The sequence below is a fragment of the Rutilus rutilus genome (genome assembly GCF_951802725.1).
Source record: "Rutilus rutilus genome assembly, chromosome: 25".
NCBI classification, from domain to species: Eukaryota; Metazoa; Chordata; class Actinopteri; order Cypriniformes; family Leuciscidae; genus Rutilus; species Rutilus rutilus.
The window spans coordinates 22,831,597-22,842,961 of NC_140229.1; the positions used below are offsets into that span (position 1 = coordinate 22,831,597).

General features: G+C 40.8%; 1 protein-coding gene across 1 annotated transcript in view; it reads right to left on the reverse strand.

Moving 5' to 3' along the window:
* The window catches only part of adamts6 (ADAM metallopeptidase with thrombospondin type 1 motif, 6), an 87,447-nt gene that overhangs the window by 18,526 nt on the left and 57,556 nt on the right, over positions 1 to 11,365 (reverse strand). Inside the window, exons 15-17 of the mRNA XM_084400573.1 lie at positions 8,526 to 8,628; positions 6,725 to 6,858; positions 2,718 to 2,841 (exon numbers count right to left, since the gene is read on the reverse strand). Coding sequence (XP_084256699.1) covers positions 2,718 to 2,841; positions 6,725 to 6,858; positions 8,526 to 8,628 — 361 coding nt within the window. The remainder of the gene's footprint in view (positions 1 to 2,717; positions 2,842 to 6,724; positions 6,859 to 8,525; positions 8,629 to 11,365) is intronic.

An 11,365-nucleotide genomic window follows, 5' to 3' on the forward strand; every position in this document is an offset into this window, starting at 1 on the left:
TGTACATACATGTACATCTTGTTTTAGCAGCATTTTTTGGGATCATGGTTGCCACAAACCACAATGACATTATATTTAGGCCATGGCGGTCGTCTAATCGACTTGTCTGCCCAACATACTGTACTGTATGTATTTTGTGTTCATACTTATAGCAACGGTTCCTCAAATTAGCATGTTGTGCTTTAATTAGCATTGACATACTGTAAAACTCTCTCTGAAGTTTTTTCTTTGAATTTATCCACAGCTACAGTGGATGTCTTTGCTCTGTGTATCATCTCTTGTTGTTCTTTTAAGTGTCAAAACTTTTGAAGACATTTTTTTGAAAGCTGTGTCGTTTTGCAGATTCCTTAACCGCAATTAAGGAATACATTTTTGTTATTGTTGAAAAGTCACTTTTTTCCTGCGTTTTCACTTTCAAGAACTACTTCATTTTGTCCTTGTTTAAAGCTTTATGGCAAATTCTTAGTTGTATCTAGTGTTTCGTGTAAACTAAACAGACCCGGAGCACACAGTTGTATTTGAATAGAATCCCAGCATGCTCAAAGAAAACCTAACTAACTTAGCAACAGCAAATTCATTACAAGGGAAGAATCTACACTGTACCCTTCACTCCCCCTTAAAGTTTCAGATGATTTACCAGCTATACCTTAAAAGGAGAAAACAGTCCCTTACTACAGAGAATACTTTTGGATGCGGCCCGGCGATGCGTGCAATATTAGAAGTTTTATTGATTCTCTCACTGGATGATGCAATTAATACTCGTATATTGTGTTACCGCTTCTATTTTGACAACTTGTTTCTTGACCCAAAAACAAAAGCTTTATCATGGTTGTCTGATGAAAAAACCCCACTGCATTTCCATGAAAAATGTCGATCTTGGCCAAAGCACCCCATTGGCCCCCTGACAGGAGCCACTGCCAAAAAGACAATGCGTTCCTCCACTCGCTTGTGCTGTGCTTTCTTCAAGTGGGATTTCTCTAGTGGAAAGCGATTAAAAACTTGTCGCGTTTGGCAGGCGTGCGGCGCGCTCTGTGGAACGGGATTCTGAGGGGAGAGATCGGTCTGCGTCGTGCTCCAGTGGTGATTTCCAGTGGATTTCGCCACACTATTTTATGCGTTTGAAAGGCTTTATAAACTTCAAATATCCAAAGCAACATGGACACTGACGGCAGGGACAGTTCCTCTAGATCAGGGTTTCCCAAACAGCGGTTTGTGAGAGAACTACAGGCAAGTTCATGAATTGATGAAAAGCTAATAATGAATAATAGCCCATGTAAAATTTAAATAACTTAATAGAGCTGCATGATGATCCTGATATAGCTTAGTATGATTATGAAATCAAAGGCTGCGATTTAATGAAATAACTTTAAATGCTGATGCGGCACATATTTTAAAGTTAAGCGCAGCACTGTGTTCATGTGCACGAGCAGCATGTGATCCACTGCTTTCAGCATTTTAGAGCGACAGTAAATGCATCGAACTCCATCGCTGCATGCATTTGGGAACTCAACCTGCGCTAGGTTTACTTTATTTACACATTTGCAAAATTTCCAATATTTTTGTGGGCAGAAGTTTACCGTTTTGCAAGTGAAGTATTTAAGACATAAATATTAGTTTTGTAACTTAAAGTGAAAAATAAAATAATTATTTATTATCAAATATTCATTTGTATTTTACAGTACAACAGTAATATTTCTGTCTTCATTTTTGTAATTAGATGTAAAACATAATAATACTACTAATAATAATTATTTTATTTTAATTGGGTTCTTAAAACACTTTTGAGTCCACTTAAAGTCAAGCTACAAAGTCTAAATAAATGCGTACCTAATTTTTTTTTGATTATATATTTTATTTACTTACTTGTCTTTACATGTCATGTGACCATTAACTATTGCAACGGAATAGTGCCAGAGTTTACGGAAAAAGTTGCCAGCCAGCATTTTTTATCAATTTCACAAAACTTTTGTGGCCCCCTGAATGTTTTGTTGTATGAATATCAGAACATACAATATATCAAAAGAAGGAACAGAGCCTCTGCTTTCAAACCAAAAACAAATTTATTCTAGATTCAACCATTATTTTTCTTAAATGTGGGTAAGTTTCAACAAAAATCGGAGAAAATCGTTTTTTGGTCAAAGACTAAATCCAGATCGGGTTCAGAACGATGATCAAAACACAGATGGAGTAGATTAAGTCCATCAACACCCCCAAAGCGTCACAGTCCTGTAGCTCATCCTGGGTTCAAAATAACGTTATGCAGTTTTGATTTATATGATGTTTAATGTTGATGATCGCGTTATTTTACACAATCACTTGTTTCGGCTGTGTTTTGATAAGGAAATTCTGTACTATTTCAGAATATGCGTAATAGCGCCCCCTACCGTTTAACAGTGAAAACACGGAATCTCGGAAAATTCGGTCAATGGCGAGAAAAAACTGACATCAGAGAACTGTGAACATTGCAAATGTGTCATTAAATTATTGAAACATTAACTTCTATTAGATTCTACTAAAATCTCTGGGGGAGCTTCAAGCAAACACCTACGCAAGGGGTTCATGGTTAGATGCTGCCTGGGGTCAAACCATCCAATATTTGTGTTACACCAACCTACTTACCAACTCGATAGACCTAGTAAGTACCAAGTAACACATTATCATGACAATGCATGCTGAATATGTGATATTTGTGAGTGTATAATCAGTGACCTCCTGACCTCCTCTGGGTAGCGAATCGTTGAACAATCCTTCGGTGACCTCACACGTGCTGCCGTCCCCACCGCACACACGGCATCTGTCCTCCTTGGCATCCGAGCCCAGGATGTTATCACAGCCAACATGCTGGAAAGACACACAGGTTTCAGTGCAGGGGAACACAGTCGACGCGTTCTCAGACCGTGACTGTCTGACTCGAAGAATAACATGTCATTCGCACAGCTGTATCGAGTCAGAATATGACATGAAAAGACGAATGGTTCTGGTTTTGCTTCGGGACCATGATTTCACACTGGACATCAATACAGTACCAAAATGATTTACAGCATTGTACGAAATTAAATAAAAATGTCCTTTAAATCAAGCAGTGAAATTCGTTGATATGACAGGCTGATTATGAAAATTGACAATTTCGTAAGTGCATAAACAATAGCAGAAGCATGAGTTACAGTATTTATAGTTCTAGTGTTTTGTTTCTAAATGTCTAAATGTCAATTGGATTTTGTTGGTTTTCTGCTCTCAGCAGCCAATAATTCACCACACAAAGCACACTGTGGTCGGCACAAACCATGTTTATCCATGTTGCGTCAAATTTTCTTTCATCTTACATTTTGTTCATGAGGGCATGTCACGCAACCTGTCCATGTTGGCATTTATCTAACTTGACTGGCTTCTACAAAATTACAGGTGAATTTGTGCCAAAATACCATAGTCTGACTGGACACGCAAGCTTTAAATAGAAATATGAAATACATTAGTACTATATCGGTCATCAGCCAATTTTATAGATATTAGATTCTCATTTTGATTACCTTTACCTTCATCTAATGCTCATTTTAAGTAAAGTTGTCAATATAACAAAGATTACTGAAATACTATTTCAGTCTTTCTACTTTAAAATGTCATGTTTAATCAATGTGTTTTTTTGCCATTTCTTTATTATTTGTGAAATTTACTAACAATTTCTTTCAGTTAAAGTTTGTTTTAAAGTAGATCCTATACCAAATTTCTTTCAATGAAAGCACATGGTGTGTTGCAGTTCACTATTTCAATTTAACATGTTTTTCCCTGCTCAGAACTAACATGTGACCAATTTTTTTGTGTTGTAACCCAGCGAAGTTGCGAATCACTGGACTAGACATGAGATTGATTGCTGTTTTATTTTGTTTTGGACATTCCCTGTAAAGCCCCTGTGCAGGCCTTTACTTGCATTATTATTATGGTCCAAAAGGCAATGAGAGGTTGTTGGGTGCAGCACAGATTGATTCCTTAGAGTTTAAAAGAACATTGTGTGGATTTCTTCGCTCCAGATCAGATCAAAGAGGAAACCTTGGGGATCAATTAAAATAGTATCTTAAACCACATAAATCAAGGATGCGGACAACAATGTGTGAGACTAACAAATACCAAACTGCAGACAAAATCTTTTCTACACAGAGTTCAAAATTTTAACCCTAAAATAAACAAAGCGTCGCACTATTACGTCAATTTGGTTTGTTATACAAATGATATTGTAAGCGAATTAAATATAATTCTTGAGCGGTTTACCCGCCTTTTTAAAAACACAATTAGATTCAAAACTGTACTGTCCTGATAAGAGGGCCAGCCCTTTCAACAGCAGCCTTTATTTAGGCTTCATTGTTCTGTGTTAGCGATTGGCTATGTTCTGTAGACTTTTCGTCTGAGACCGTTAGTATCTGATAAACAAAGATAATGCAACATTTTAGGCCACAAGAGCTGCATGAAAATAGAAATCTATGAAATACTGTATACTAGGAAAAAGCCACTCTGCACGTTTCTGAAGATTGAGGAATTCTGGGAATGTCAATTTACGTGTTTCCCTGTAAATTATATATTGACTTGTGCTGCATCTGAAATCAAATACTTCCCTACCGTACAGTATGTGAAAAACAGTACGCCAAAAGACAAGAATGTCCGAATACATAGTATTCAAAAAACAGTAGGGAAAAAGACCTACTTCTTCCGGCAGGATTCTGAAGTGCGCATTCGATGAACACTTTACTATCCCATGAGGGCACGGGACAGGATTTGTGAATGGCAGTGAAGCGACCATAGACAGTAAAAGAAATGGAGACAGCGACCCCATCATAGTGACCCCATAGACTTCAACGGAGACCAGTGAAGTCAATTAGAAGCATTCACTTCCTGATGGCTGAGCATACTGCGCAGCCTCAAACTGAGCTTTTCGACGTAGATGTGACGTGAGCAACCTGTCTGACAGTTGTAAGTCTTCTAGTAGCTGTGCCAAGAGAAATCTGAATCATTCTCGTCTGAATCTTGCAGAGACGAGAGCTTGAATAGGAGCTGTCCATGAGCTAGGAGCAGGAGCAACTTTATGACTATCTATGGGCTTCTCCCTTGACTTTATCGGACTTTATGACTCCACGTCCCCCCGATTGCCTGCGAGCTTCTCCTTCTGTCTATACAGTAATTTCTCTACTGTGAGACAGAGAGTCGCGTGGTTATGATGCAATCATTAGCCTATTTTTACAAAAACGGCTTCTACGGGGCCATAACGTAAGATACAAGGTAATGGAGCCTTTTATACATTGTCGTGTTTCTTTAGAAATAAACAATGGACAAATAGTCTTTAAACACCTCAGATGTAAAGTTATTCGCTGTCAAAGTGACGCCAAAATGAATGGGAGTCAATGGAAATCTAACAGTAGGTGATGGCTAATTAGCCAATGGATGCCTCCATAGAAGGTACGCTTTCCGGATGCTGGATTACCCCCTTGGAAGTGACGCAACTGACGCTGGTAGGTCACATGATAATGACAACATGGCGGATGTAGTACGTCCGGATTACATTCATACTACACACACTCATACTATATAGAACATACTTTTTTAAAGGTCATGAAGTAAGTTCAAATTCAAATGTAGTACCTACTCAGACGCACCGTTGTTCTTTTGCACTTCCAAAAACTAAATTTAACAGTATTTTACTGTAAAATTACATTAAATGTAAGATAAGATCCATTACAGTTATTCACCATATAGAAAGGAAACTTTCTGTTAACTAATTGTTAACTCATAGTTGAAGTCTACAGATGCAAAAACAAAGTGTAATAAAATAAACACTTAAATGTGTATTTTGGATGTTTTTTGTCCACTATTCTAATAGAATAGTTCATTTGTAAAATCTCAAAATTGACCAGTGCCTGAAAGAACATTGGTTTTGCCTGTAAATAGTAATTATTTCCTTAAATAGTAGTATTTAGTGTGTACTGCTCAGTATGAAGTATGCTAGTACTCCATTCTGAACACAACCATAGGGTGTTGAAAATATTATGCCAAAGGCCTGGATGATATAATGTTTGTAGTGGTTTTGTAGAAGTATGCATTCTTGCATTCCAGATTCCGGATCCAGATTCCAGATTCCGCTTAGACTTTTTAAAAAGACATCCAAGTCTTTTGCCTGAGGCCAGACAGCAACATAGTGTCACCAGATGTGGGCCGGATCTGGGCCGACACTATGTTGCTGACTTGTGGAAACAAAAAGAGGTATTTTAACTTGTTTGCCGACGGGATATGAGAAGTGTATTATTTTCCAAGCCTGAAATTCTCAGAATAAAGTCTACATGTGTCCACCTAACTTCAAACAGGTATTTTTGAAATCTGATGCACCATTGATGCAGTAAATGATTAAGTTATTGTATGGACATCGACTTTACACTTTCACATCTCTGAGCATGGCGCAAAACAAAATTAACTGTGATTGGTTGTTTTACATATCATTAGACAGTCCTTGGCCAAGGAAAGCTGCTATAGAGGCCAGATCTTCTGCCATCATGACAAGGTTGTGTAAAGTATCAAGATGCAATTTACATCTCAAAACTGCTGTTTCTCACTCATGATTTAAGTGAGTAGAAGTATTCACTAGTATTCACTATAAAATTATATGGTACTTCTCATACACTAAGTTCTCAGAGCATAAAAAAAAAAAAAAAAAAAACTGTGAGCGAGATTTGGGCTGTAGACTCACCTTGCACTCTCCATTGATGCATATGTCCAGCGAGTCGGCCTGGCAGCGCGTGCCGTCGATGACAGCAGGGGAACGTTCGGTGTAGAAGTTGTAGCCCTCAGCCAGACAGTTCAAAGCACACGGTTTCACTCCACCTGAAAAACACGCAGAGTTTATTGTCAAACAGCTCTCGAACACCAATGGGACTTTTTATCAGGTTATTGATTGTTCCCAAGGTCCTCGACAACTCCTTTACACTCCCAGAAGTGTCTAAGAGGTGGCCACGATTTATGTCATACGATAAACCAAAAATCTATATGGAATAACAGAGCCTCTCGCCTCACCAGTGCATTGATAAGTAATTCGCAGACTGCTTTTCTTGCAACTGTCTCGAGCCAGGGCTCTCAGACGGGGCCCACGGTTTTCTTTTATGCCTTTGTTGATATTAACAATCCAGTCAAAGCACTCAAGCACACGAGAGGCATTACTCATAGTGGAATCTGAATGTTCTGCCTGACATCATTACTGCACAGACACGGGGAGAGATTAACACAGCTGCCAACAAAAATCATGGAGACATCGACAAAGGTTATCGCAGACTTTACAAGTGAAGTTCACCTCCAAAATGAGTTTTAAGAGCCAAACAATTGGTAATGATAATGCTTATTACAGGGCAGTGAGATAAGGAGATGATTGAGTCGACTGTGAACTTCCTGTTAGAATGTTTTGGAAATGCCTCTTGATCTCTCGCAGTTTTTCTATGTTTATTGGGTTCGGGCCATTTTGTTGTAAACAAGAAATACACCCTTCCCACCGGGTTTCCGGCTGCACTTTTTCAAAGCTGTCAGAAAATGTGTCAGAGAAAAACCCAATGAAAAGATTAGGGCGATGTCGGTTGAGGTTTGATATTCACTGTTATAAAATGTAATTGTATTACATGCTGGTAAATTAAACAAATAAATCACAATTATTTTGTGAAAAAAGCTCCCAATTGAAGAGCATTCAAAAACATTACATAGGGCAGACAAAAACATATATATATATATATATTATTAATGTAATGCAATTAATGTATCTGATAGTTCACCCAAAAATAAAAAAATATTGAAAAAATATATTTAAATAAAATATATAAAATAAAAATATATTTACCTATGGAACACCAAATATTTGCCCGTACAATAAAAGTCAATGGGGTCCAAAACAACATTAGACCCCATTGATTTTAATTGTATGGATAAAAAAACAAAACAGTTACTATCTTCTTTATTGTTCCACAGAAGAAAGTCATAAAGGTTTGGTATGACATGACAGAATCATCCTTTTGAGTGAACTAATTAAATTGATACGCCTAATCGTCACTCATTCTTTTGCAGATTTGACCTCTCTGAGAGACTTGTGTACGTACACAGTCAGGAAACACACACACAAACACACACACACACACACACACACACACACACACACACACACACACACACACACACACACACACACACACACACACACACACACACACACACACACACACACACACACACACACACAGAGAGAGAGAGAGAGAGAGAGAGAGAGAGAGAGAGAGAGAGAGAGAGACAGAGAGAGAGAGAGAGAGAGAGAGAGACTAACGATACGTGGTGTTCTATCTGGAATCTAAAGAATTTTCAGACCATCAAAGAGACTTTCACAGTGTTGGTGTTAGCAGGGTACACACAGCAAGCCAGTATGTATACGGTCACTGGAGCCCAGACTTTGGGAAGGCTGTGGGAGAGAGCGGCTCCCTCTGTAGCCCGTCGTTCTGTGTTGCGGGCTGGGAACTTACCTCCAGTGTATGGCTTCCAGTTGTAGTACTTCCCACGGAAAGGCATGTTGTCAAAATCGGCACACTGCTTCTCCCTAAAGTCACGTGATCCTGCTGGACAAGCCTGCAAATGAATGATCCGTTGAGGCCTTGTAAAAGCATTCAGATGGTACTCTCATTTACTCTCATGTATATTATATTATCTTACAAAGTATTTATAATACTTTAATTTTATTCAATTACAAATCATACACTGAACAATATTAAATAGTGTCAGAGATTCCCAGCAGTCACTGGTGATGAAAAGTCCTATAGCATGGTGCTACCACCACTATATCACCATAGGTATATGATTTTTTTGAGGTTGCCAGAGTTATGTGGGAAATAGAGCCAGCCATATTATCTTTAATTTTGATATGAACCCTTTCTGGTAAACTCCAGACATGGTTGCACAAAAAGGTTCATGGTTAATTTGGAGTAATGGCTATTTATGTCCCACACAGGCCGATGTGCAGAGTTCTTGATATGGTTGACCAGTGTGCCTTTACTCCATTCTCAACTATTCAACCCCTTCAAACTACTCAGTCTCTATGTGTCCTTTTTCTCACGTCTCATTCTTCTGAGTTTTAATTGACAATATTTCTGGATATTTAATGCAGTTTGAACTTATAACACAACCAACTGTGCTCACTGAGGCATTCAAAAACTTGTTTGAATCCGTTTGAAGACCTGGATTAGGTCCTGGATTAAGGAGGTCTCCACGCTCCTTCGCCTGGAAGAGGGCTGGGTGGAGAATCCTTGGTTTCCTCTTGTTTTTGTTTTGCCACCTTTTCAGAGAAAAAACAGACTCCGCACTTCCTGGGTCACAAAGCTTGCAGACTGGACGTGATGGAGGCGAGCCCCTCACCTCCTAATGTTTGGTCGCAGCACACACAAAACCCCACACAGGTCACTGTGGCATGTTCAGAGGACGCAAAGAGTTCCAGTTGGGGTTTGCAGAGCAAGGTAGGTGTTCCAGTACACCTACAGCCACAGAATTGGGACAGACAGCTTGGAGGCCAATGCTCTGCTGCGCCGCCCCATCATATGTCAAACACGATTGCTCCTCTGGTGCCACTCGCGCGGAGTTTGGGAGCCTGTCTAAACTTTCCCAACCTGTCACGCTGGCTTATCAGGACAATCATACTCGACTATGCGATACAGTTTGCCAGATGCCTGCCCCGGTTCAATGGCGTCCACTTTACCTCAGTGGCAGGAAAATACACCCCTTTCCTGCATGCGGAAATTGCAGTCCTATTGGCGAAGGACGCAAAAGAGATCGTCCCTCCAGCTGAGATGGAGAAGGGTTTCTATAGCCCTTACTTCATCGTACTGAAGAAAGGCGGTGGGTTACGACCATTCCTAGACCTGTGAGTTTTCAATCGGGCCTTGCACAGACTCCGGTTAAAGATATTGACTCAGAAACGCATTCTGACATGCGTTCACCAACATGATTGGTTTGTGGCTATAGACCTGAAGGATGCATACTCTGTCTCGACCTTTCCTCGGCACAGACCGTTTCTTCAGTTCGCCTTCTTGGATCAGGCATATCAGTACAAGGTCCTACCTTTTGGGCTGTCCCTGTCTCCTCGCGTCTTCCCAAAAGTCCCAGAGGCCGCCCTTGCCTCGTTAAGCGAAGTGGGCATTCTCAATTATCTCGACGGATGGCTGATTCTAGTTCACTCTTGAGATCTATTGTGCACAGACAGGGACCTGGTGCTCAAACACCTCAGTTGATTGGGACTTCAGGTCAACTGAGAAAAGAGTAAGCTCTAGTCAGTGCAGAGCATCTCTTTTCTCGGGATGGAAACAGATGCGTCCAAGATGGGCTGGGCAGCTGAATGCAACAGGTGGGGAGCCTCAAGTTCCTGGACAGGACCTTGTCAATGCTGGCATATCAATTGCCTCAAGTTGCTGATGGTATTGCTGGCCCTGTGGAGGTTTCAGCTATTGATCCAAGACGAGCACGTGTTGGTCTGGACAGACAACACGCCGAGGGTTTCATACAAAACCACCAGGTGAGCTCAATCGTGCAGCAGACATTTTTGATGCTCCAAGGAGAGTGGAGCCCCAGGTGGTACAGCTGATCTAGAGTTGATTCAGCGAAGCACAGGTAAATCTGTTCGCTTCCCAGGAATGCTCCAATTGCCCTCTGAGGTATTCCTTGACTGAGCCCTCCCTTGGCACGGACGCACTGGCACACAGCTGGCCCCAGGGTCTGTGCAAATATGCATTTCCCCAAGTGAGCCTGCTTGCACAGACGTGCAAAGTCAGGGAGGACAAAGAACAGGTCCTGTTGGTTGCGCCGTACTGGCCTAACCGAACTTGGTTCTTGGAGCTCAGGCTCCTGACGACAGCCCCTCCCTGGCAAATTCCCCTGAGGAAGGACGGCCACAATTTGCACCTGCGCCCAGACCTCTGGAACCTCCACATCTGGCCCCTGGATGGGAAGTGGAAAACTTGAGTGGGCTATCACCAACAGTGATATACACCATCACTCAGGCTAGAGCCCCCTCTATGAGGCAGGCCTATTCTCTGAAGTGGAGTCTATTAGCTAACTGGTGTGCTTCCCAGAAAAGGTCAAGGAAGTCCGGCTGAAGCGACCTATTCTCATTGCAAGCACTGTCCTTCAGTCCTCGATGGGTACAAAAAACTACACGGCTTACGTGGGGCGCAGGGTAGGTTATGATGTCGCGAGTGCACTAGTTACCCAGCACACACGGGTTTTCCGACCACCTTGTAACTCAGATCAGCAGTTGTGTCGTTTTCTATAACATCTTGGTTACCATTGTAACTTCCGTTCCCTGATTGAGGGAACGAGA